Source organism: Chrysemys picta, chromosome 15 (assembly GCF_011386835.1).
Source record: "Chrysemys picta bellii isolate R12L10 chromosome 15, ASM1138683v2, whole genome shotgun sequence".
Taxonomy (NCBI): domain Eukaryota; kingdom Metazoa; phylum Chordata; order Testudines; family Emydidae; genus Chrysemys; species Chrysemys picta.
The window spans coordinates 10,496,836-10,523,518 of record NC_088805.1 but is presented as its reverse complement, the minus strand read 5'-3'; the positions used below and the strand labels follow the sequence as shown (position 1 = coordinate 10,523,518).

Below are 26,683 nucleotides of genomic sequence, written 5' to 3'. Positions count from 1 at the left end.
GCCTTTGCTCTTAGTCTTATAAGAAATAACATAATTACAGTAAAAATTGCTTTACTTCTCTCGTATCTTATCACATCCGTAGCTTATCCAGCAAGTCTGCTGAGAGGGAAAGTCTAATTCTGTGCTTCCAAAGATTCAGTACATCAAAAATGCATAACTTGACTTTTGAAATCACATTTCATGACAAATATTTTCAAGACAGTCAGAAGGATTCTACTAATAAAATGCATTTTTTAGGGAAGTTTATATTTTTGCCACCTTGCTCTTATTTATGGTTTACTGATGGATTTAATAATTTTAGACAACAACAACAGTTATGTTGGCTTCAGCAGTAATGTAAGCATTTCATAAATATAAATTTCAGTAAAGAGACAGTAAAAATATCTGTGAAAACTTAGGGAAAAAATTAGATTCTTAAATAAATTACTGTGAAGTTCATAAAATCCTGTACATTCTTCATAAAAATCAACATCTGAACCTTCAGGCTCTTTGAATTACAAGCTGTGCTTATTTATTACTTTGGCAAGGAGAATGGAAGATCTTGATATATTAATTGGGTGCAGATCTCCATTTAGCCAGAGAATAATCTAATAAAACCAGATCCACCTTCGTCTCTCCAAAATGGTACCTACACTTTTTTGTCATCACCACCTATTATTATCTTTAGCCTTATCAGGGCTTGATCCTGTAAACACATGTGAACGGATTGGACTCTGAGACACAGATCCTGCAAACCCTTTAGGCACATGCATAACTTTATTCACGTGTGTAGTCCTGTTGACTTCAACCAGATGTCTTGATTCTGAACTGACTTCAGTGAGACTATGCACATGAGTGAATTTACCTCTTTGGTGCTATATACAGTAACATTCATTCCATAGCATGGAAACCTTGCCTGTCAAAAGATGAGACTGTAACATGAGGCTAATGCCCAGGCAAAAACTTTGGTATGACTGAGTTAAATGCATAAAAAAAAATCTCAGTTGCTTGGCTGTGTTGTAACCCATCTCTCATTGTGTAAAAAATGATGGGAAAGGGTCAGTTGTGTAGCCCAAGTTGGACCTTTACAATTTTGTAAAAACATGTTTGGAGGACTTTTTAGGGTATCCGGGAGCTGCTGCCCTGAAGGAGAAGGCTCCTTCTTGGACATCATCTTTAGAGGATGAGGCTCATGGTTGGAGGGGGGTGCAGCCCAATTGCTGGGGACTGGATAAGCACAAGGAACACTCTATACAAGTAGTGCAAAGAGGGGAATTATCAAGCATGATCTCCCCCCTGCATGATCTCCCCCCTTCTTCCACCCCCCCCCCCCCCCAAGAAGAAGAAAAACAAAACAAAAAAAAATTGCTTAATATGGGGAGGAAAGAAACACAGGCACCGGCATGTCACACTGCCTGAGACCCATGGCATTATCCCAGTAGGTGATTTTCCAGGAGGTGGGGAAAACAACCTCTGTTCCTAAAGTGTGCCTCAGTCATAGCAGAGGCGACTGGAGAAAGGGGAGGGAGGTGGGCAGCAGCATCTTTTTCTCAGCCACTGAAACCACTTGTCAGGGCTGAGATCTATCACATTCTACTACTATGTGCTATAGGACCCCTGGCACTCTGTCTTCCCTACTGGGGTGGCCTTACTCGGTGTGGGAAGGGGGTGGCTCTCGGGTCCAAGGCTGTGTCTATTTGTGTGTATTGGGGGGTGATCCTGGTGCTTGTCTTGCTTCCCCATTAATCTAGGATTTGGGGGATGCTTTGTTCTCCTTCCATGCATCCTTTCTTGCTAGCTGCAAGGTGATTGTAAGGAGAAAGATGAGTAGAGTAGAACTTTAGGGGAAAAGCCACACACATTAGTCTGGAAATTCCAAGTTAAGATTGCACTTAAGATCTTTACCACCCCCAAAGAGTAGCTGTACTGATGTGCTGCTGAGGTCACCCAAAAAATCTTAATTCTTTCTTTCTGCATCCAACCTCCTCCCTCCACACCTGTTTGGAGCTTCTGTGAATGGCTGAGACATCTTGATGGAGGTTTGAAGAAGTTTGCAGTCTGCAGTGAAGACCATCCTAAATCTGCTTTCTTGGCATACTTTGCCTGTAGTGTTGAACTGTGGAGAATGTGTCTTGAGTTTTGTATGGCTGTGTCAGATATGTAAATCTAAACACCACTATCCTGAGCCCAAGACATCTAAGCTACCTAATTTTTGATCCATCCTTGGAGAAATGTATAGGCCCAGATATGGCAGCTATGAGTCTATGTGAAATATCACAGCATGGCAGCACTTTGCATTTGAAACTGTATGTTTTGGTGAGAATTGTCCTGAATGTGGTCACTTACATAGAAGAGATGCCATTTTCTGGTTTCTCTGTATGGTATTATAAAGGTAGGTGTAGTTCATTGTAGCAATGTAAAGACAACGAGGCATTCAGTTGAAATACTGCAGTAGTGTACAGCCAGTCTCAACAAGATTAACATGGTCCAGTTAAATCATGTCTTAATTTTCAGAATTACAGATGTGATGATGATGTGCATTGTCTGAGGATAGAATTGGTTCTTTGCTTTCAGATGTTCTGTGGATGGTGATAGTGGCACAGCTAAGTTTGGTGGCTTGGAAGTGCATTTTCATGCTTTCTAGTATTACTTAATGAAATAGATAAACATTAACTTTGAATTTTGAAGTTTTCTATTGCATTTGGGTTTTTAAAGAACAGTACTATGTACTCTTAAGTGCGCTTCCCTTAATTGCTGTTTGCAAATTTAACTCCAGTGTAACATAGTTTTTTGCCTGGGAATTTCCTTAATTTTACAATCACTTCGAGAATTTTCTCAGTTACAAGACTTCAGTGGAAGTTGCAAGTTTTATGGACTCGGACCTCCCTTATCAGACTCTGCCTCCAGTGTCTCCACACATAGAATCATAGAATTGTACCGACTGGAAGGGACCTCGAGAGATCATCTAGTCCAGTCCCCTGCACTTACAGCAATACTAAGTATTATCTAGACCATTCCTGACAGGTGTTTGTCTAACCCGCTCTTAAAAATCTCCAATGATGTATGTCCGCAACCTCCCTGAACAATGTATTCCAGTGCTTAACTGCCCTGACAGAAAGTTTTCCCTAAGGTCCAACCTAAACTGCCCTTGCTGCATGATTGCCTTCTTCTTGGTTTCCAGGCTAGACAGCTCCCTCACAACTGGCTGCCACCTTCCTGTGTGGCTGTCTCTCATCTACTGTTCCAAATCTGGGCTCTGCTCCATGTGGGTGCCCTCATGCTGCTGCTCCCATTGTGACTTTCTTAGCTATATAGAATTTATAAACTCCATATTGGGGCCATAATGTACATGGAAGCTGATTTTAATAATTAAATCTGTCAGCAAATCTCCCCTTCCTCCATATCATCTGCGGAAAGAAAAATCCTAGTCCGAGAGATCATTCCTTGCAAAAGTCAACCGATTAAAATAAATTTGAAATTTGTAGGCCAAGCCATTTTGGAGTTAGGATGAGCCAAAATAATGTTCAAGAAATGAGATCACATCATTTCTTCCATTTTTGAACCCTTCATCTCTCAAGTACTTCATCTGATTTGCCTCAAACTTTCTAGAAATGTTCTGCTTTGGAATAAGATCACCAAGTTCAGGCAGATTGGTTTAGTTTTGGTGAGGTTGAGGGAAGTGAGTCAAAATTACGTTTAAGGCTAGATTTCACCCTGAAGGGATGATGCTATCATCTTGAAATTTAGTCAGTTTGAACTAAAATGTTTCAAGTGCTACTCCAATCACTGAGTCGTCCTGCCAATTTTTGCAGTTTTACACTCGCTCTTTCCTGTATTTTTAAAAACTATAAGTGAAACTGATTGTATAAGGGAGGTGATGAAACTGATAAGACTGGTGGTGCTGTCAAATGTATAAAGAAAAAACAAACTGGAAATAGAAGAAAAATGTCTCTGGTCTGAAACGTAACCGAAATCTCAGTTACATTTTCAGACAGAAGTGTTTTTTGTTTTTTATTTTTTTATTTCTTAGTTGGTGTCCCTTTTAACAATGTAGAGACTGACATGTCCTCATGGTGCAATCATGGTACCTAAATAACTTATATGATGTATAAGTGATACCAGGACAAAATATTTAATTTCAATAGAGCATTAGGAGTGTTAAAATAACAGTCACACTACTGAAAATATAAATCAGTGATGTTGCATTTTTAGGGTATGAATCACCTTATGAGTTGGCCCTAAACAAATGGTTGACAGAACCCCCCTTCACCCTGTAGGGAATAGTTTAAGTCCGTCTTTTTTGCCAACAGTTTAAAAGGCAAGTACTGTTGGTTTAGATCTAGGAGAGGCATGGTGAAAGCCTGCCATGGGTATGCTTTAGAGAGCCTGTAATCAAAAAGAAATGGTTGCATTCCCCTCAGAAATGCCGAAAGGAGCTGTACTCTCTACTACAGATATTGAGGTCCTTGACTGTTACATGGGAAACCAGAACATTTAAGTCTAAACATGTAACCAGATAATGTTCTGGGATCTTAAGTTTTGCTTTTAATAAGGCGTTTTATTACCTTGACCTACACTAGCATTTGTACATATGTGCTGAAATGCCTCTTGAACCTGTTTGGGGTATTTTAACACAAACTGTGCTAAATGATGTTCTGTGGTTCTTTTTGTTAAGCTGTTTTCAGATTAGATGTATGAGGTATTTCCCTTCCTCTGTCCCCCCAATTGCATTGGTCTTATAGTACAGGTAGTTGCAGAATTTTTTCTACTGATCTCCCCTTGAGCTTTTCATACGGGTTTCCTCTCACAGAAACTGGAGGGTTGTATGAAAATACGCCATTTTTATTATTAATTTTTTAAAACTTTGGGATAGTTTTAAAAACCAAACTTTGCCTAATGAGATGTCAATCTAGTTTCATAAATGGGCAGTCCTGGTTCATAAAGGCAAGGTGTTGTCAACCTGGTTGAATCCTTGTTTTTCATTGATGGCAGTACTGAATTTTCTACTATAATCTGTGGTGCTGCCAAGCTTTTTCTGTCGTCATATTCGTCATGTTGCCATCCATAACTCTATTGTCTTGATACTATCTGTTCCTTCATAAATTATAACTTTTCATGGCTACTTATGATTTTAGTTACAGTAAATTAAGCAATTTCTAGGCAGCAGCTTTCCAAATAGTATCACCTATAGCACCTCTCATTTAATGATCTTAAAGATTACATTTTACAAAACCTCTGTGAGAAGTATTATCCTCATTTCAGAGGTAAGGAAACTGAGGTATCGAGGTGAAGTGCCTTGTATAAGGCACACTGCAAGTCAGTGGAAGACCTGGGAAGAGAACCCAGCTCTCCTGGCTCTCAAGCTGATGTTCTAACCTTTAGGATGTGCCACCAAATTAATCATAAATTGTATTGCAAAATATTTATACTTTTTTAGGCTAAATCAGAATTAAAGTATCTCAAGTTGCTTTCCTTAAGAAGCAAGAAAGACTGCCCAGCTAAGCTCATGCCCATTCATAAGATCTGCAATTACAATTGTGCTTGTGTTTGAATTGGACAAAAATGCTACAATCTGTCTATTTGCTCGGCAAGGTGTGGCTGTAGGAGTGGAGAACGTCCTTTCACAGAACTCTACTCACTGACCTGTAACCCAAACTTCTTTTGCTCTTTTTAGGTGATTACAGACTTGGAAGAACAGCTGAACCAGCTGAGTGAGGACAATGCAGAACTGAACAATCAGAATTTCTTCCTGTCAAAGCAGCTTGATGAGGCCTCTGGGGCCAGTGATGAGATAGTACAGCTGCGAAGTGAGGTTGATCACCTCCGTCGAGAGATCACTGAGAGGGAGATGCAGCTCACCAGTCAGAAACAAGTGAGAGTTTAGAAATTCTGTTTAAAATCTCTTCATGACACTTATCTTCTTGCAAGACTCTGACTAGCTAAAAATTCTTTCTAATTTGGAGAAATAATGGAGTGTTTATAACTTTTATAGCAACTTGACCCTACAATGACCGCTCTGGGAGGGAGTGTAAGAATGCACTGAGATCTTTAGTATGTCCCTTTGTGGCTCACTGCAACATTGGCAAAGAATGTTGCTTCCTAGTTGTTCATTTTTGCTTGTGGCTAAAGCCATCATGAGGTATTGCTGAGATTAAAGGCAACTACGGTTAAATGCGTAAAGATACAGGCCTTGAAATAAATGAGATGTGACTTACCAGTTGATGCTGTGGATTTGCATGTACTGTAATTGAAATGGTGAAGCTGTATCTTAAAAAGTGCATGTTTGATGTGGGAAGTGAGAATTAATGGGAGGATTTATTTTTAGACAATGGAGGCCTTGAAAACAACATGCACAATGCTGGAAGAGCAGGTGATGGACTTGGAGGCCCTGAATGATGAACTGCTAGAGAAGGAACGTCAGTGGGAAGCATGGAGAAGCGTTCTAGGGGATGAGAAGTCCCAGTTTGAATGTCGGGTGCGAGAATTACAGAGAATGTTGGACACAGAGAAACAGAGCCGGTATGGCTTTTCTCTTCATTAATCTTTGTGTAAAAGTGCTCTGTGGAATATAGTTCAATATATACATATAGAATGGGAGACACTAATTTGCACCCAATATTCATTTATATGAGGTAAATCTGGAAGATGGATATTTAAACTGATACACGTGACTCTCCAGTGATGTGTTCCCCTTCATTCCTGTGCAAGGGCACTGAATTCAGAAAATAGTTTTTCTAACTGTAACTTGCAAGCTATCTTTCAAACTAAACCTGGACTTGTACCATGATATGGTAAACTCATCTTTGATTCTCATTCCTTGTTCTGGTGACTTTGAATTCCCAAGCAGTAGTTCCAGCAGGGGCTGAGAACAGGATTGTGTAATGTGGAAGCATCACAATAAGATGACTGGCTACATAAACCAACATTTTGAGTTTGAGGCAAGCCTCTGAAAGTGGCTATTGATGTCCTGGCATCCTAGGAAGAGGTCAGTCCCAGAGAGGAAATCATCAGGTAACATTTTTTCCATTTTAATACAGAGTGCGAGCAGATCAGCGTATTACTGAATCCCGCCAGGTGGTAGAACTAGCTGTTAAAGAACACAAAGCGGAGATTCTTGCTCTCCAGCAAGCACTGAAGGAGCAAAAACTCAAAGCTGAGAGTCTTTCTGACAAGGTCAGTATCTTTTTACCTTAATCTTCTATATATTCACTAAAGAAAAATGTGTCAACTCAGGTGTTTGTGATAAAAATGTAGTTTTGAGCTGAACAGTCTTTCAGTTGGAGGGGTAAATTTTACAAAAAGACTGAAGCCTCTCTTGTTGAGGATGCAATTCTGAAGGCCAAGAGCCTAGCTTTCCCATCAGTTAAATTTAACCCAAAGGGCTGATCCTGACATCATGGGTGTTAATGAAATCTCTAACTGATGTGACATCCACATTTGCGCAGCAACAGCCAAACCCCTTTAAAAAAAAAAAACAAGCAATAGGTAATATTTTTTCATTCTAGCCTTTTATGTTTGACTGGTGAATTTGGATTTTAAGATCTTTGCGTCTTATAATATTTGTTCACATCTATGACTATTTATATATATGTCTGTCCCAACTGCCTAGCTCAATGATTTGGAGAAGAAGCATGCAATGCTGGAGATGAATGCACGCAGTTTACAACAGAAGCTTGAGACAGAACGTGAGCTCAAACAGAGGCTTCTGGAAGAGGTAAGGGATACCCTGTGAGGGAATTTCATATTATAAAAATGTATATGGAAAGATCCACAATGTGAACCCACAAAAATAGTTGTTCTAGGTTTCAATGAAGCTAGAAAATTCAGAATTAATGCCAAAGATCCAGGTTGCTACTCTATCCTTCCTTAATGTTGCTGTGGAGAATAGAAAGTAAATCAAAATGGTATGTTAGTTTTCACTTTGGAGAAAGTGAAATATCTCATCACCTATCGCAATTAAGGTGGTTTTGGTTTTGCCTCATCATAGCCTTGGAGTTTTGGTGGCTCTGTTTGGTTGGTTGTGCAGAAAGATAGCTTCTTCTGCCACAGGTCGGGAGCAGAGACCTGAGCACTTGTAATAAATTTAATCTCACAGATCAACCAAATATGCAGATGCTTGACCTTGTTTCTAAGAAAGGTCTTTCTTAGAGAGAAATGTTGAGGTAGCTTTTGGTGTCTGTGTGAAAGGCTTGGAAAACTGGCATCCAGAAATTCTTGATGTTGCTGTCTCCCTCACTAGTTTAGCTAGCAGATATAGAATTTCCAAAAACCAAACAAAGCAAATTACTTCACCGCTTTATTTATTTGTGTGGGTGTGTGTGTAAAAATATATTAAAAAGGCAGCATTGCTATGAACTCATGCAAATCACTGGTATTAAAAATAATAATATGGCACTTTGGGAAGAAGGAAAGATTCTGGGATTTTATAAATAGGGTAAATTAATATTTGAGCTATAAAATAAATAGATGCTTAATTTTAAGTTCTAGGAAGATGCGGGTGCTGCTAGAAACATTAACATTTGGCCCTTGTTTTCCCACTAATAGCAGGCAAAGCTGCAGCAGCAAATGGATCTGCAAAAAAACCACATCTTCCGCCTGACTCAAGGCCTGCAAGAAGCTCTGGATCGAGCAGATCTTTTGAAGACTGAAAGGAGTGACCTGGAGTACCAACTGGAAAACATTCAGGTGAGGGTCAGTAAGAGGAAAGCAAAAGGGATACTGTAACAAATATCAAATATGAGGTTTTCAGTACATGGCCTGTCATTGTTATGTGCCATTTCCTACTACTGGATGAAGTCAGCTCTGCTTGAGTGTTTGACTTCCTGCTTGGTCTTCCATACTATCTCATCTCTGATTGTTATGCTGCTGTTTTTCTATTGCTGAGGTTTAATTTTCTTTTTTCGTGTGTGGTTCCCAGGTTCTCTATTCCCATGAAAAGGTGAAAATGGAGGGCACTATTTCTCAGCAAACCAAACTCATTGACTTCCTGCAAGCAAAGATGGACCAGCCAGCCAAAAAGAAAAAGGTGGGTTAAAGGTTTGGGTGGCAGAATTCAGGAAACTAGCCATGGAGTCAATGACTGAAATCTTCATGATTTAGTTATTTACTGTGTGTTCGAAATATTTTTTATTTTTTATCCTTACTGCATAACACAAACACATTCCAGTTTAAGGAACATTATAAATGACTGAAAAAAGCTTTATCAGGCAACATGTCCGCCTTGTGGCCTGTCAGTATTTCTGTTTCCACAATGAGTCAAGTTGCAGCCCACTAAAAACACCTCTGCAGCAACTAGGGAAATATGAACCTTCCCCGTTTTTTTTTTTAACGAAAATGTACAAACAAGTTTTAAAAATGGTAAGTATATGTGAATGTATTAGAATCAGGAAGGGTTGATCTTTTAGTTAAATCATAGGGTAGGTAGTCAGGAGTCCTATTTCTAGCTTTGCCACAGACCTCAGTGTGACCCTGAATTAAGCAATTTAATCTATACCATCTTGTGAAATGGATATAATGTTAATCTGTCAGGGGCGTTGAAGCTCAATTCACTAGTATTAACACTCATCGAGATCCTCTGTTAGGTGCTATAGGAAATGCCAGGTATTGGTGGTATTATACAGGCAATGTACATTGCTTATTTAAATTAAAATAAACAAAGTTCTCAACATTTTTCTCCAACTCCAATTAAAAGCCTATCCTTTTGTACATCATAATTACCACTAGGCCCTCTGGCCTGCAGTTAGTTAGTTTCCCTTTGCCTAGTTTAAATAATCTCTTACTAGGAGTTAGGAGTTGTCTGTGTGTTTCTGTTGCTAGGGCCTGTTTAGTCGGCGGAAAGAGGACCCTTCTTTACCCACACAGGTTCCCCTGCAATACAATGAGCTGAAAGTGGCACTGGAGAAGGAGAAGGCCCGTTCTGCTGAGCTGGAGGAGGCTCTACAGAAAACACGCATTGAACTCAGATCTGCTCGAGAAGAAGGTAGGGGGGGTAACAGAAAAGTTGAATCTGGAGAAGAGAGACATTTTGGCCCCAAAACTTGCCTTAAATTGTGCGTCTCTATAACAGTAAAATTACTGTCTAATTCCTACTTTGTCTGCTGCTTTGAAGATGCATTAGGGCTACATGTTTTCTGCACATTGTAACCCTTGAATGGTTACATAGAACCATGGCTGGAAACTAGCCTCATACTGGATGAGTTAACAAGTTGTATTTGTCTCTGTAGCTGCCCATCGGAAAATAACAGACCACCCTCATCCATCCACTCCTGCCACAGCCAGACAGCAGATCATCATGTCTGCCATAGTCCGCTCCCCAGAGCATCAGCCAACTCCCATCAGCCTGCTTGCTCCACCCTCAAGTCGCAGAAAGGAGTCCTCCACACCAGAGGGTAAGTCTCAAGGAGAATATGAAATGCCTGTTCCTATTCAGAATATCCACCCCCCTTTTCAAAACCATCTTTTCTCTTTTCATGCAGGTGTGTATAATGACATTGGTGAGCTCTAGGTAGCAGACTTGGAAAGTAACGTGAGGGGAATTGGAGCCTAGTTTGTATGAGGGAAAGGGGTTGTGTTACCTATTGTGAGGAATGAATTTTTGTAAAAACTCCCTGTCATAATAGAAGTCTTGGATCATCCCTTCTTGCTCTTGTTCTGCAGTCTAAATCTCTGCTTGAATGAAATTTCAACACTGCTTATTTTATAAAACTTCAGTTAAAGGCTTTCTGTCTATTTGAGTTTTTTTTAATTGATTGATTAAAAGAAATCTAGTTTTTGATAGAGAATCCTTTAAATAGTGTGTCTGGAATTAAACCTTTTTCTAATGTTTTTTTCTGCTCCCTTGTTGATGTTTAGCAGGTGTTTTTCAGCAAGGAATAAATTCTCTGGGAGATAGTGAAGCTGGCTAGACTCAAAGAGCTGTGAAATGCATGAAGTAAACATACTGGGGGGAAAAAAAGGTTTTTTTGCTAACCTCTGTGTCTCTTAAGTCTCAGTAAAGACTGACAATGAAAAGTGCCAACAAAATCCATTCCGATCTTACTGTTGTTCCATATTGTGCCGCTTCAAAGTCACAATGGTCTTTGTAAAACAGGGACTCGTACAGAGGCTACGCTGCCCTGCATCAGCACAAAACAGGGCTGTTGTAGGCTTTGCTCTTCAGACTGCACTTTACTTTCTCAACTACAATTCTGCATTGATCAAAAGGGTGTGTGGATGTTTCCTCCCTGGTTGGCATATCTTTACTTGTCTAAGCGGCAACTTCATTCAGCTGAGCAGAGAATGCTCTATAAAGGGGAAGGAAAGGCAGTAGGCATGAGGAGACGCATGAAGTGTGCATGGAAAGGGCAGGTACTGGGTGAGAGGAGAAGTTGGATCCTTATGAGTAAGGAATGAAGGAAGAGATGCATGCTGTCGAAAATATGGGGCGAGACTCATCAGCAAGAAGGATGCAATTGAAAATTAAGAGGCTATGCTCACATGTATATGAGAGAATTGGTATTAGGTGTCTGGATGGTCCCTGGGTGGGTCATAACAATGGGGATTGAACCCCAGACCTCCGAATCTAAAACCATAAGCCTCTACTGCCTGAGCTGAAAGACCCAGGTCTGTTAGCCCAAGGGTTGTCATACACTCAGAAACTCATATGTCAATGGAGGTGGAAAGAGAGCCATGCTTTGTAAGCATGGATTACATAGACTTAAGGAGAGATGTCCTCAATCATGGGTAAGGGATGGGTATGGGTAGCGTGGGAAGACATATGCAGCAGGGAAAAGACTTGATATGAGGGATAAGATTTGTTCACTGCCAATCAAATGTATTGGCAGGTGTTGAGATGTGCTCATTGGTCAGCCCTGAAAGTTGGGGTATGAAGTTGGTATGGGGAAAGCATGCTCAGTATCTAGCATAGGTAAAGTGAGAGAAGCTGTGGTGAAAGGCTTGTTTGTTGGCAGCACAGTCCTTTGTGACATCTAGTCTGACCTCCTCTATAACATAGGCCATAGAACTTTCCCAAAATAATTCCTATATCTCTTAGAAAAAGATCCGATCTTGATTTAAAAACTGTCAGTGATGCAGAATCCACCATGACCTTGGTAAGTTGTTCCAATGGTTCATTACCCTCATTGTTAAAAATGTACACTCTATTTCCACCAATTTCCAAAACTGTTTAGTTTCAACCTCCAGCCATTGGATCATGTTATACCTTTTGTCTATCCCTGTGACATTTTTCCCCCCTTCCAGAGTTCAGTCGGCGTCTGAAAGAGCGAATGCATCACAATATCCCTCACCGTTTCAATGTGGGGCTAAATATGAGGGCAACAAAATGTGCAGTGTGTCTGGATACTGTGCACTTTGGACGTCAAGCATCTAAATGTCTTGGTAAGAGCAGGGTGTGTGAGTGAATGGAGGGCAATTGAATGCTAGAATGGAGGGTTAACACTTCAAGTCATTCAGAATAGTCTCTCATGTCCTTGTTCAGTGAAGACGGTGAGCTTCTCCACCAACAGCCTTAATTACACTTTTTAGGTGTCCGTGGAAAGAGACTGTTCTCTTTATTTGGGAAAGCAGATGACTGATTCCCTCTCCTAGCTACCATATGGTTATTTTGCCCATATTGCCTTGCTAAAAACAGCCGGGAACTGGGACAGTGTGTGACTACCAGGAACTCCTCACCAGGGAAAGTATGTTGTTTTCTGGACCAGCACTGCCTCTGAGAACTGGAGAAATCACTCCAACTTCTTTCTCGTTCCATGGGAGTATTTGGTAACATATTCTGCGCCATCAGAGACTTCACCATCCAGTTCTTTCTCCCCGCAAAGAAAGATTGACAGTGCCCAATTATGAAGACCTGTAGAGTAACTGGAGGGTATACTCCATATTTGAAAACATCAGATGGATATATTGAACAGGGGGAGGTGGGGGTGTCTCTGAGTGGCTGAATGTACTGGGCCATGTTTTCTGGTGTATGTCCTTATAAAGTTTTACTCTCCCAGAATGCCAAGTGATGTGTCACCCAAAGTGCTCAACATGCTTGCCAGCTACGTGTGGACTGCCTGCGGAATATGCCACACACTTTTCTGAAGCCTTCTGTCGGGACAAATTGAACTCTCCAGGACTGCAGCTGAAGGAGCCAAGCAGCAGTTTACGTCTGGAAGGATGGATGAAGGTGCCAAGGTATAAACATGAGTCTTTGTGCCAGAGCAGGTGGTGACACATATGGAGCTGTGCTGTAATTATCCCAGATCGTGAGGCAATTTCGCTGAATTCTCTCAATATTTGCAATTGCAATCTTGTGTTACCAATGAAATTTATCCCCCAAGGATTTGCTTGCCACTCCAATTCAGAAACTTGGTGGAAATTCTGATGTTCTTTTGTGCTTGCTGTGTTTTCAGGAATAATAAGCGTGGACAGCAGGGCTGGGACAGGAAATTCATTGTCCTGGAAGGAACTAAAGTGCTAATTTATGATGCTGAAGCAAGAGAAGGTAACTTCACACCTTCAACAAACAAGATTTGCCTTTTCTGTTTTCTGACATTATTCATTGTATTGAAGGGTCTAATGAATATGTTAACATTAGCTATTGCTAATTTGAACTGACGTGTCTAATAAGGCAGAATTGTTTTTTTCCCCCCCTTTAGGATTTTATTAACCTTACATGGTTTAAATATTGGAAGTAACCTTGTGCTCCAGCTATGAAAAACCCAATGTGCTACCCACTTCCTTCCTCCAGTTCTTCATTATTTTCTCACTACTTTCTTGTTTCTTTGGGGCTTGTTCTCATTCATCTTCATGTCCCTTCCCCTTCTCCTGAAAGCTGGACAGCGGCCTGTGGAGGAGTTTGAGCTGTGCCTTCCTGATGGAGATGTAACTGTTCATGGGGCTGTAGGAGCTACTGAACTTGCAAATACAGCAAAGACAGGTGAGAATCAATGCAGCTGAGGTAGAATGGATTTCAACTGATCCATGAATATGGCTTGGCATCCACCAGCAGTTAACTATGGTAGAACAGATCTCATTCTGCAGTTAACCTTTTAAACTGCTGTTCTGTAATATCATAAATCTTTGAGGTTACCTCTATTTCAATTAGGTATGCCTTGTGAATAGTTCAGACATCTAGCGTTGGATCCACAAAGTTGATTTCTTCTCTTCCGATGGTTGAACTGTGAATGAGGTACTCTTTCATTCAAATAGAGGTAAACCTTAGAATGGCTTTATACAGTTATTATAAAGCACTTTTAAACATAGTTCATATAAACTTCATCCTTCAGTGCCCTCCGCCAATCTGAATTTTCAAAGTGTATGTTCTAGCAGTAAACCATTAACCTGAAATAATATGAGGCATATGGAATCAGTTATTCTCTAAGAAGTAATATTTGTATTGTACTGATTGTGTATATATGGAATTGAACTGATTTAAAGATAATATATCTCTTGGGTTTAATATTGTAGGTTAGAGAGTTCAGCTATCAAAAGTAGGAACATTATTGTTTCTTAAAACAGGTTATTGAACAACAATTAAAAAAAGGAACCTGTCGTCTTGTGTTGCATAAGCCAGTGTTACAGACATGGAAGAGATTACTTAGTGACTTGCTTTTAGAAAGCGTACACTGTGTAACAGTGCAGAGAAAACTATCAGGGATCGCTTCAGTCATAGGGCTTTTTTTTAAAAAGGAACTTCTGTGTTATAGCTGACACTTCTCTTCCTCTCTGAATAAAGGCTGATAGTTAATCTTTACTTAGCAGATAGAAAGATGGAAACCATACACACAATGCTATCAATATTTTTTTTTTAGCTTTAATAGCTAATTTGCAGCACCTGGGATGGAAAAGCCCATCTTTACTGATAGTATAAATTGTAGCAGTAAACATCTTGTTATGGTGACGTCCTCTCTGACAAAGATGAAGGATGCTAATTTAAGCCAAGTGAAAATATTCCAAGTGCTAATCCCGATTTTGTTCTCTTTGTGCAACACCTTAGATGTGCCATATATACTAAAGGTGGAGTCTCATCCACACACCACATGCTGGCCTGGGAGGACACTCTACTTACTAGCACCTACTTTCCCTGATAAACAGCGCTGGGTCACTGCTTTGGAGGCAATAGTGGCAGGAGGGAGAGTTTCCAGGGAAAAAGCTGAGGCTGATGCTGTAAGTACAAATAATAATAATTTAATTATTTATTTAAATGATAATTTAATCTAATAATAAAATATTCTTGGAGGGAACCATTTTGAAATTTTCTTTCTTAGTATCTGCCATGCTGAGTTTGAAATGAAGTTAAACTAGTTAATATTATTTCTGTCTTTAATATCATGCAATAGGAATACCGTGAGCCATGGTTTACAAGGAGATTGATGCCTCACAGTATCACACCTTCTTTCAGATCCGAAAAATAGCCAATCTCAGAAGGCGGCTTATTTTTTTCCCCTCCTTTGTGATTTGTTAGCTGTTTATTCCTGACAAAAATGGCAAGTTAAGTGGTCTCACTGCTGTTTCATTTGGAACAGCCCTTTTCATCGCTATAACGTTCCTGATGCAAGGAGATTGTGCTTTTTGGCATTGCATATTCAAATTTTGGCTACTGAGTCAATGGAAATCTGACTAGTAGGAGTAGTCCAGGATGTTAATTAGGACTCTCTTGATTTTCTTCCCAACTATTACACTGTTTGGCAGTCTCTCTTTTAAACGTTTCTGTTTAGTTTTTCTAACCACTTTGTGGGTGTTAAGACACATCAGGATTTCCTAAGTTGTATCCCTTCTCAAATGTTCCCTGTTCAGGTAAGTGTTGGGATGTGTATGTGTCTTGAAGGAACCTCAGTGCCACTCTGTAAGAAACTAGTATATGAATCTTCTGCTAACTTCTGTGTTAATAATAGACTGATGTGACTGTCTTAAAGCCTCCTTTCTGCTTGGGCTCAAATAGAGAGACATGCATGCTTGTTTCCTCACTTTCCTAATAATTGTGCCTTGTTAAGTGGCAGCTTATGAACCCTTTGCAGATAGAGTCCCTACAGCTTTGACACACATTTTGTGTGACAGAAGAGTTCTGCTTTTCCACAGCTGAATGCTGTGCATGAGCAGATGGTTGCAGTTCAGATAATGATCCATTGTTTAGTGTTTGCTACAACCAATGTAGCACGAGTCTGGAGGCAATAATGTGCGTTAAAGTTTTGAGACGTGATTGTACATGCTGGCTCTTCAGATTGCTGTGAGTCAGTGCTAAGTGTTGTCTAAGAGTTTGATTTGTGTTTCCTAGTTAATCATACTGTGTTTTCTTTTTGTCACTTACAGAAGCTGCTTGGAAACTCCCTGTTGAAGCTTGAGGGGGAAGACCGTCTGGATATAAATTGCACAATGCCCTTCAGTGACCAGGTGATGACATCAGTGTACAACACTCAACCTGGTCACTGTATACCTTGCGTGAAAGGAGTATGTGTATCCAGACTTGTAAATAGGAATATGTTTCCTTTTGTACCTTGGGGTTGGATTCTATTTTCCATTGGCTGGTGTTATGCATGAGTGAAATTTAGTCTTGGAGCATTTCTGTGATCTTCTTATACAGTGCTGACTGTTCAATTTTTGTCTTTATAGGTAGTACTCGTTGGTACAGAGGAAGGTCTCTATGCCCTGAATGTGTTGAAAAATTCCTTAACACACATTCCAGGACTTGGTGCTGTTTTCCAAATTCACCTCATAAAGGATCTGGATAAACTGCTCATGATAGCAGGTATGATGGTAGGAAGATGGCAGATTTTTGCTTTTGTAGAAGTGTTCTGATAAACGTTCTAGATTGTGACGGTTAAGGGGACACTCCTTACAGCACAGTGTCAGTGGAACTTGCTTTCCCTGGGTTCCTCTCTACTTTTTATGTATAGCTTTTCTGTGGTGCTCATCACAGAATCACCTCAGATTCTCATGTACACTAACGAATGAAGTAATGCTCACAATATCCCTGCACAAAGGGAGTGAGCTCTCTGTTTTTTTACAGATGGGGGACTGAATAACAGAGGCCAACATTTTCAAACCTGAGTTTCTAAGTTAGGCTTCTTAATCTATATTTAGCACCTAAATAAGTGTTCTGGTTATCAGAGGTGCTGAACACTCCGTGCTGTGATTGAAGTCAGCCATAAACGTTTGTTGATTTCCAAACCTCTCCTGGACTACTTTGGCTGTCTGTATAGTGGAGAGGAACGCTTTGCGAAGAGCTCTCTCAGGCAGAGCCAGTCAAGACCCCGTCCTGCTGTTTCTGTATCATTCCCACAGGTTAGAAGGGAAGCAGGCAATGGAACAGTGAGAGCAGCTCTTTCCCTTCCCCTCCCATGCAGCAGCAGAGATCTGCTGACAGCCCCCCTCCCCCCCCTCCCCCCAGCACACAATGGAGTTGCTCTGGAGGCTGCCAGGGAAGTGGTGGGTGACAATTATGGGGGGTGGTGTCCCCTATTGCCTCTTTGAAGTAGTGGGGCTGTTGCAAGGCCTAACTCGGAATACATTTTCAATTTTTAATCAGCTACACTCCTTTTTCTTTGTTTTTAACAGTCGCCCTGAAGGGCCACAGATTGGGCACCACTGTCCTAGGGTCTGCAGCACCATGACCCTCTAATGCTCTAACAGAGGGTCCCACAACCCTTGCCCATGTAATATAACTAGGGCTGCTTTCATCTTCTGCTTTTTATGTCCCTCAGTCTGAATGCGAATTGGAGCAATATACTTTCCCAATGGTGCTTAGCTCTCCGTCCTGCTCTTTGCCTAGAAGGACTAGATAGATAGCACAATTTAATATCGAAACCTCCTATATAATGTTTGTAGGGAATCAACAAAAAAGCTTCACAAATTTGCTGTATAATATTAAGATGCCCTAGCATTTATACAGTATTTCAAGTTTGTAGGAAAGAAAGTAATTGTAGACAAAAGTCACACCCAATGTGATATTTGAAAAGGTGATATTCCTGAAAGCTCAGGGTTCCAACATGGGTCAAAGTGATCCTTAACTGTAGCACCATGAGGCTCTACTGCAAACTTGTGTGGGCAGAAATGATAAAACACCTTTCACTTGAAAAGGAGGGGTCTCCTTGGCTAATCTAGGCAGTGCCTTCATGGGGCCATGTACTAATGTCTTTCAGCTAGAACCAGCAACTATAACAATCCAAGGAGACAGTGCTTGTTTTCCCGGGTGTATTTATTACTCCTTTTTTAAAGTCCTTTTTCACATGGAATTATTTTTTACATGTACTGTGTTCTGTAGCTGTTACCACAGTAACAACCCATAATGAGAAGCTGCTGCTTATGTAACAGAATAGGCTCTTGCAGTGAAGAGTGAAATTCTCCCCTTGCTTGACTATCTTACATTGAAAAAATATAACTGTTTCTGTCCTCAGGAGAAGAGAGGGCTCTGTGTCTTGTTGATGTAAAGAAAGTGAAGCAGTCTCTAGCCCAATCTCACCTCCCAGCCCAGCCTGATATCTCACCAAACATCTTTGAGGCTGTCAAGGGATGTCATCTTTTTGCTGCTGGCAAGGTAGGATATAGATCTTTTGTGCCCTGGGCTGTACTTTAGTTTATCTATTGATCCCAGGCCCAGTGAGACAGTAGAAGGGATTGATTGCCAGGTTTAATCTTCATCAAATCAGCAACTTTATTTCTTGTCATAATCAGCATATCCAGGAGCTACATACTTGGTTTTTTGTATTTTTCTCCAAATAAAATGAGTAAAGGGGGGAGGAGTGGGGAGGGGAAGGAGCTTGAAGGGTCTATTGCAAATATAAACAAGCACAGACAACCAATACATGGAATATGCTAACCTGTTATATGATACAGACTGTGAGATAAACCTAACCTAACTGACTGAAGAAGAGCTTTGTATGAGTTGAAAGCTATTCTTTCACCAACAAAAGTTGGTCTAATAAAAAATATTACTTCCTCCACCTTGTCTCTCTGACTGTAGAAATTCGCTCTCAGTTTTTAGACTCTTATGATTAATACATTTCTTATTCCTCTGTCTTTGCTCTTGAACACAGAGTGATGCTTACCCAGGTAGTGAATTTGCTCATGCAGTTGTATCATTCCGCAACATTCAGTGTATTTGCCAATTTCAATGTGAAACTCTTGGCCACTGCGGAAGTTTTCAGCAGGAACTGCTTATGCAGATTAATCAGATCCTTGACAAGTTGAACATAATTCATTTCAAAGCATTGTTTAAGATACAAGTTCAAGAGGTTAAAGATCTAACCTGCCTGGGTTAATCCGGGTTCATTATCCCTCTTAATAGGAACATCATTCTATTAAAAGCTTCCTGTTCTTTTAATTAACTTGCTTCAACTACAAAAGAAATCGCAGAAGCAGTCTGGATGTGTGCTGTCCTTTAGGAGTGTGAAAAGGCTTTTCATTCTTTCACTAATCTGCAGTTACGCCCCACTGTCCTATTACAAATATTACTCACTCATCTCTGCCAACATCTCGGTACCTTTCACCAAAGAGAACTGTTTCATGTGTTCAGAATATTTTCCACAGCTTTAGTGTGAACGTTTCTATTGCCATCTCTAACCATATTTTTAACCTGCTCTGTAGGTTGAGAACGGACTCTGTATCTGTGCAGCCATGCCCAGCAAAGTGGTGGTTTTGCGCTATAACGAGAGCCTCAGCAAGTTCTGCATCAGGAAGGCAAGTTTACTGATTTCTCTCCGTAGTTCGCATATTCATAACAATCCAGCGTGAGACTCCGCTCTGCTGAGGAGCAGGGGCCTAAACCTAGGTTGCTCATACCGATTTTGCTTGCTAGCTAAAATGACAGTAAATTGTAACCTGCTCCAGTTAAAATCAGAGCTGATAGCTATTTTGGGTATGTCTGCATTGCAATTAAAAACCCGTGTTTGCTTCTTCCACCAATAGCTGAATCGGGCTTGAGCTAAGGGGCTGTTTAATTGCAAGTGTCCAAGCCACTTGAGTCTTGAGAACCTAACCGGTTCTTTTGTAACCAACTTTGTTAAAAATAAAAATTCTTCATTCTCTCATTTAAAGTCTGTTCAAAAAATAAATTTGATTGGCAGCATACCTCCCCCCTCCCCCCATGCAACTCTTGCCTTTAAGGCCTGGAGGTGCCCAATTTTATAGTGCCTCAACCTAGTTGACTGTTAATATGTAACACTGTGTATAACTAAGGATCACTGCTTTACTCTGACTCTACTTCTCAAATCTCTCCTACATCCTCTCCACCCCCATAATGGGGCCGTACAGTGAACACCACAGCATGCGATTTAGAGTATTTGTCTAATTTGTAGCTGACAAAGGTGTAGATGACCGTTGCATGGTCTGTCTGAAAGAAACAAATGCAATCGTTTGGCTTTTCACAGATGCAAAAGCTGATCTGGCTGTAACTGTTGCTGCCTGCACTTCTAATGGTAGCTGGAGTTCAACCAGATTCATGGTGTGCACACCTGCCTTCTAAAGAGCCAGTAAAACCCCCGTAGAGAAGGAAACTCATGGATTAGCAGGCACATTAATGCTAGTTCTGCCAGCAAGAGAACTGTTCCACCCGCTGGAGATTGCAGGCTCGCAGTCTGCAGTTGTTAAACACCTTTTACAGAGGGAAATATTGCCACTCAGAATCTTATGTAATAAGAGAAATGTTTAAACAAATACAGGGGAACTAATGGAACAGAAAAGTTGAATAAGGATCATCTAGGCCTGTCCTTGTCCTTCTCTTCCAGGAGATTGAAACTTCAGAGCCATGTAGCTGTATCCATTTGACCAATTACAGCATCATCATCGGAACCAACAAGTTCTATGAAATTGAGATGAAGCAGTATACCCTGGAGGGTAGGAGTCATTTCCTGTCATAAATAAACAGCTCTGTGAATGTTCCTTTGGGGTAGATACTTGTCTACCTACATGGGAGCAAGGGGTCTGAACTTACAGAAAGGCTGGTGCTGACATTGCTGTTCCTTTCTTCCCCTTTACAGAGTTTCTCGATAAGAATGACCACTCCTTAGCCTCTGCTGTGTTTGCTTCTTCCACCAATAGCTTCCCAATCAGTATCATACAGGTGAACCCTACAGGACAGAGGGAGGAGTACCTGCTTTGTTTCCATGGTAAGTGTATCATGTGGCTGCTGGACTAGCTTGATCATCTGCACAGCATTTGTCACAAGATACCTGGGAACTGTAGTGATGGGAGGCTAGCCATTGGGTGGGCATGATCATTTGGGTAACGTTATTGCTGGAAATGGCATGTTAGATTGTAGGTCATATTGTGCAATAGAAAATATTGTAAATATGTTGGTCAGATTCCTTCTGGGTTACGTTAAGATCTCTGTGCCTGTCAGTCAGCTCTTCTTTGTGTGTCCTCTGCATATTCCCACTCGTGTGACGCTCCAACCAGTGCAGCGTGAACTGGTGAGAACTCTAACTAGCAGTAGTCATTGGAGCACTCCTGCACCTCCCTGGCCCATCCCCTCAGTGAACGTTGAACATTCCAGGGCAAAAGTATAAAAGGGGGTGTGGCACTCCAGCCACCTAAATTACTTACAGATACAAGCAGCTGAATGCATGAGGAACTGCTTTGAGGTGCTCCTGGATCCATAGCTTATTAGCTAGTTAACAATTTTATAATTAGATTTAGTTAGCAGTTAGATCGTTAACTAGTTTAGTATTAGGTGAAGTTAGTTGTAAGTCTGCAGTTCAGAAATGGCAGAACTGAAGAATGAAAAGCCCTATTTTAAAAGACGTGTGTCACATCCGGCAGTATTCATGGCATCTGACACGCATGCTAGATACTTGGCATCTCTGGGTGAGGGACACTCACCTTCAAAATGCTGGTTTGCCTGACTTGTACAACGCGAGCAAAAAAGAACAGACAGAACAGGCTTCAGACAATTTTATTACAAGAAGCACTGTCAGCAAAACCATACAGAATTGGGCAAGTACAAGGCTCGAACGAGTCTGAGGCCAGTGTTGGCTCTGAGTGAATCTGGAGGGAAGGACAAACCAACCACCTCTGTACCCAGTACTAAAGGATCTGGAAGTGGGAAGCATCTGAAGAGGAAAACTACTGTGGTGCCAGTCCCTGTTTCCAGAGTCAATCCACAACAAAAGGCTATAGCTGTTATGGCGAGCACGAGCATCTCAGCCATGTCTGTCAGCCTCTTTGCAAAGAGCAAATCCCCAGAGAGACCCATCTGACCAGAGGGTATTCAGTGAACATACCCTGGGGAAAACAGTCATATTGGATCTAAATGAGTACCACGCCCCTTTTATACCCTCGCCTTGGAACCGTTTGTTCACTGAGGGGGGAGGGAAGGGAGCGTGTGAGGGCTCCAACTTATTGCTTGCTAGAATTCTACCTGTTCAGGCTGCATCTGTCAGAGCATCCCAGGAGTGCGAACTTAGAATCCATTTTGAAGAACTCCAGTTACAGGTAAGTAACTTTCATTTCTATGCCAGTGATGAAGAGAATACAATGAATGTTCAGTGCAAATAGATGTTTAACCACTCTGATTAAACGTTCCTGGCTTTCTAACTTAAACTAGAGGATTCCTTATGTGATGCAATGACTTCCATAGAAAGATTTTTTTTCCTTTCATCTCAGTGGAGAAACAAAGGGTTACAAGCTATTTTTTAATGTAATTGTTTTTGTTGATCTTTAGTCCAATGTCCTAGAAGTCCACAAAGCACCTTTAACTCCAACAATAATAATCCTTCAGGTATTTACAGTAACTGCCTGCTTGGACAGCAGGCACCCTTTTATGTCTAATATTTCTGTGTTTCTCCTATTTGGAGATGCTGGATTCCTAGAAGTGTAAGGAATAATAACTTTGCCTTACTCAGTATAAAGAGGACTTGGACTGCAACAACTGAACTATTGAAATCATTCCTAAACCAGCAGTGTTTGCAAGCATTATGTCAATGAGCGTAATTTAATTCTGGCTACTGTAGAATTCACCAGCTGCAAAAGATGGCCCTCATATTTCTGTTGTAAAAACCCACCTTTGCTTGCCTTCCTCTTTAAAAAAAAAATATCCAGCCACAAGCAAATGACACTGGTGATTGTTCTCTGCAGAGTTTGGCGTCTTTGTGGATTCCTATGGAAGGCGCAGTCGGACAGAAGACCTGAAATGGAGTCGCTTGCCTTTGGCTTTTGGTAGGTGTTGAATGACGTTTACCAGTTTTATGCTGGTTCCACCCTGTTCCAGTGTTCCAAAATATTCAGCATTCTGGGGGTTATCACATCCAGGAAACAGCCCCAGTGGGAAGGATCCCCTTCAGACTCCGTGTTTTCTAGTGGTTACAAATAATTATAAACCTAAATAGATGTAGCAGCCTTTCTGAAGCATGAAGAAGAAGAGGAAAATTAAATCAAAGTGATATATTTGATTAATATTCCCAGCCTGACAGTGACTAAATTGGCCACTGGTATTTTTAATGATGGATGCTTGGATGTGTCTGAAATATTCAAGAATCTGGCATATCAAAATGAAATCATAGGGTCTTTTGCAGTTCCTAATAGATTTTGTCCAGTTAATAGTCCATTTTTAAATCCCTTTTGTGTGATATAATGGTATGGGAGCAGATAGGTACAAGGTAATGCTTCTTTAAGCTTGTTTCTCCCCATTTAGCAATATAGTATATAGAACTGCTACAGAAAACCCACATCCTTAGTCTTCCCTATGGACTGCAGGAGGGCAAGAAAATGTTAGCTTCATCCTGCAAGTTTCCTGACTAATTGTTACTAATGTCGAGTCTGTGCATGGTGTTCTTTCTCCGCTGCAGCCTACAGAGAACCCTACCTGTTTGTGACTCATTTCAATTCCCTGGAAGTGGTTGAGATTCAGGCACGTGCTTCTCTAGGGTAAGTCATGTTCTGCTCAGCACTTTGAAGAGAAGAAATATGCTTTGCTGCAGGGGCGATAGCTTTCCAAGAATAATGTACAACAACCGGATTATAAAGAGTTTTTCTCTTCCCCCCCCTTCGCTCAGCACTCCTGCACGAGCCCACTTGGATATCCCAAATCCTCGGTATCTAGGGCCAGCAATTTCATCTGGAGCAATTTACCTGGCCTCCTCCTATCAGGACAAATTAAGAGTGATCTGCTGTAAGGGAAATCTAGTGAAGGAGTCCAACAATGAACACCACAGAGGATCCTCCGCTACACGCAGGTATGAGTTACTGTGCTACATTCAGTGTCATTCCTCATGCTATGTATGAGCATTAGTTCTAGACCCCTTTCTCCAGTATTATTGCATGACAACCTCATTTTGTTCTAGTGGGAGAAGCTCAGCTTCTCTCAGAAGTATCAAGAAATCCTGCTGGTTTAACAGATCTTTTAAAATCCAGAGTGCCGGTGTCTCCCTTCTGGAACCTGAACTCTGTGGCCATACCTGGATAACTTCCTCCACAAATATTTTCAAAACAAAACAGGAGTGTTTTGTGATGTTAACAATACTGTTGTGAAAGAAGAGATGGCCCCGGGCGATGAAGAATCTCTGCATGCATCTGTATTGAGATTCTTTCTGAAATTATTTTAACTTTTGTGTCCAAAACAAATCTTGCCAAGGAAGTACATTTCCTAATTGTTCTAGACAGATATCCCAGCTGAGTCCACTTTCAGGGCTGGTCTACACTGGGGTGGGGGGGGTCGATGTAAGATACGCAACTTCAGCTACGGGAATAGCGTAGCTGAAGTCAATGTATCTTAGGGCTAGTCTTCACTTACCGGCTGGTCCGGAGGCACGCAATCGATGTTCTGGGATCGGTTTATCGCGTCTGGTTAAGACGCGATAAATCGATCCCGGATCGATCCCGGAAGTGCCCACAATCGGCGCCGGTACTCCAGCTCTCCGAGAGGAGTACACGGCGTCGACGGGGGGAGACTTCCGGCCGCGTCTGGACCCCGGTAAGTCCGGACTAAGGTACTTCGAATTCAGCTACGTTATTAACGTAGCTGAATTTGCGTACCTTAGTCCGAAGTCCGGACTAAGTGGGGACCAGCCCTTATTCTGACTTACCTCCCGTCCTCATGGCGCTGGTTTGATGGCCGCGGCTTCCCCGTTGACTCCGCTACCGCCGCTCGCCCTGGTGGTGTTCCGGAGTCGACGGGAGCGCGTTCAGGGATCGAGACGCGATATATTGATCCCCGATAGATCGATCGCTACCCGCTGATTCGGCGGGTAGTCTGGACGTACCCCCAGATACCCAAAGTCCCATAGAACAGGAATATCTTGAACGTTTTGGAATTAAAAGAATTTACTCTAGAACAAATAGATAATTAGGCTGTGATGATTTCCATCAAGACCATGGGAAGGCCTTCTGTGTTGAAGTCTAGGGTGGCTGCCTTCCTCACTGAAAAATACTTCGCATAGAAATAGGTTATAGTCAGTTGCTCAGAGATCCCTAGTTGATCCCTAGATTAGTACTGGATGAATCAGAGATGAGTTTTTGCCACAAGTAATCTGGATGCTTTGTTCTCTTAACATGACTAAGAAAACCTGTACCAATGTTCTGTTTTAGAACAGTAATAAAATTCGATGTTTAAACATCGATACACTAAATCAATTTTTTTTTAATAAAATATTTCTTGGAATAAATTGCTTGGCCCTAGTCATGGAATTATTCCTTAGCTACAACAGCTGGGACTGACAGAACAGGATTTGGACTTGAAAGTCTAGTGCTAACATTCATTATTGCCATGAAAATGAAATACAAGTGGCTTGAAATGGTCTTTAAAAGCCACAATCCCAACCCTTTAAATACTGTATGTCTGAACGTGACAGTGTAGGAGACTCCGATAAGTGATGTGATCTTGTTCTGTTAAGCAGAGCGGGGACGAATTGGCCGGGTAAGTGAATATTGTGACTGATAGTGCCCTGTTGTATAGTGAAAAGTGTTACCTATAAAAAGAGAGAGAAATCTAAATCTTGGCAAATTTGTAACCCCTCCTCCTATCCTCTTATTTATCAGAATGTTTACTTAGACGTCTTGTAACTTGTGCTTCTTGAACAAATCCTATGAGGTGTAAATTAATTTTTAATGTACTTTCAAATAGGAAAACCCTACTGCTATATCCCTAGGAAAATAAGTAGTTCTTGTAGCTGTTACTTAGGGCTTGTCTACATTACCCGCTGGATTGAGGGGCAGCAATTGATCCAGCAGGGGTCGATTTATCGTGTCTAGTCTAGACGCAATAAATCGAGCGCTCTCCTGTTGACTCCAGTACTCCACCAGGGTGAGAGGTGCAAGCGGAGTCGAGGGGAGAGCGTCAGCCATCGACTTACCGCAGTGAAGACACCGCAGTAAGTAGATCTAAGTATGTCGACTTCAGCTACGTTATTCACGTAGCTGAAGTTGCGTAACTTAGATTGATTTCCTCCCTCTTCCCCTTCTCCCCCTTGTAGACCAGGCCATAGACTTGATTTATGTTGAATATTCCTTAAGGAGCTGAAATATCTAATTTAGTAGACACACTCCTAAAGCTATGTAGTCTCCTGATGCAGAGATTTCTGCAGCAATACTTATATTTATCTTCAGAAGGAGGATAAACCTCTCTTCTATAATACTTGATTTCTGGCTATAGCCTATTTAAAGCCACACTTATCTACCTCCTTTCATGAATTGTCATTTAGGCCTCTTTAGGACACCACGTTAAAGAAAAACTGCTGGTAAGAGGTTCCATCTCTGTAATAACAACGTTTCATCCAACCAGGACTTGGGTCTGGTGGCT

General features: G+C 41.2%; 1 protein-coding gene across 5 annotated transcripts in view; it reads left to right on the top strand.

Annotated features, from left to right (window-relative positions):
• The window catches only part of CIT (citron rho-interacting serine/threonine kinase), a 90,933-nt gene that overhangs the window by 59,910 nt on the left and 4,340 nt on the right, over positions 1-26,683 (top strand). For 3 of the 5 annotated variants that reach the window (XM_024108737.3, XM_005288704.4, XM_008172046.4), the window contains 22 exons: positions 5,654-5,851; positions 6,305-6,498; positions 7,017-7,152; positions 7,589-7,693; positions 8,524-8,664; positions 8,897-9,004; positions 9,796-9,958; positions 10,203-10,367; positions 12,217-12,354; positions 12,969-13,149; positions 13,368-13,459; positions 13,790-13,894; positions 14,954-15,123; positions 16,267-16,347; positions 16,567-16,702; positions 18,351-18,490; positions 19,540-19,632; positions 20,679-20,787; positions 20,931-21,059; positions 23,026-23,106; positions 23,736-23,814; positions 23,943-24,122. In XM_024108737.3, the coding sequence (XP_023964505.1) occupies positions 5,654-5,851; positions 6,305-6,498; positions 7,017-7,152; positions 7,589-7,693; positions 8,524-8,664; positions 8,897-9,004; positions 9,796-9,958; positions 10,203-10,367; positions 12,217-12,354; positions 12,969-13,149; positions 13,368-13,459; positions 13,790-13,894; positions 14,954-15,123; positions 16,267-16,347; positions 16,567-16,702; positions 18,351-18,490; positions 19,540-19,632; positions 20,679-20,787; positions 20,931-21,059; positions 23,026-23,106; positions 23,736-23,814; positions 23,943-24,122 (2,924 nt within the window). The remainder of the gene's footprint in view (positions 1-5,653; positions 5,852-6,304; positions 6,499-7,016; positions 7,153-7,588; positions 7,694-8,523; positions 8,665-8,896; positions 9,005-9,795; positions 9,959-10,202; positions 10,368-12,216; positions 12,355-12,968; positions 13,150-13,367; positions 13,460-13,789; positions 13,895-14,953; positions 15,124-16,266; positions 16,348-16,566; positions 16,703-18,350; positions 18,491-19,539; positions 19,633-20,678; positions 20,788-20,930; positions 21,060-23,025; positions 23,107-23,735; positions 23,815-23,942; positions 24,123-26,683) is intronic. The other 2 variants (XM_024108738.3, XM_024108736.3) reach the window with 1 other exon arrangement.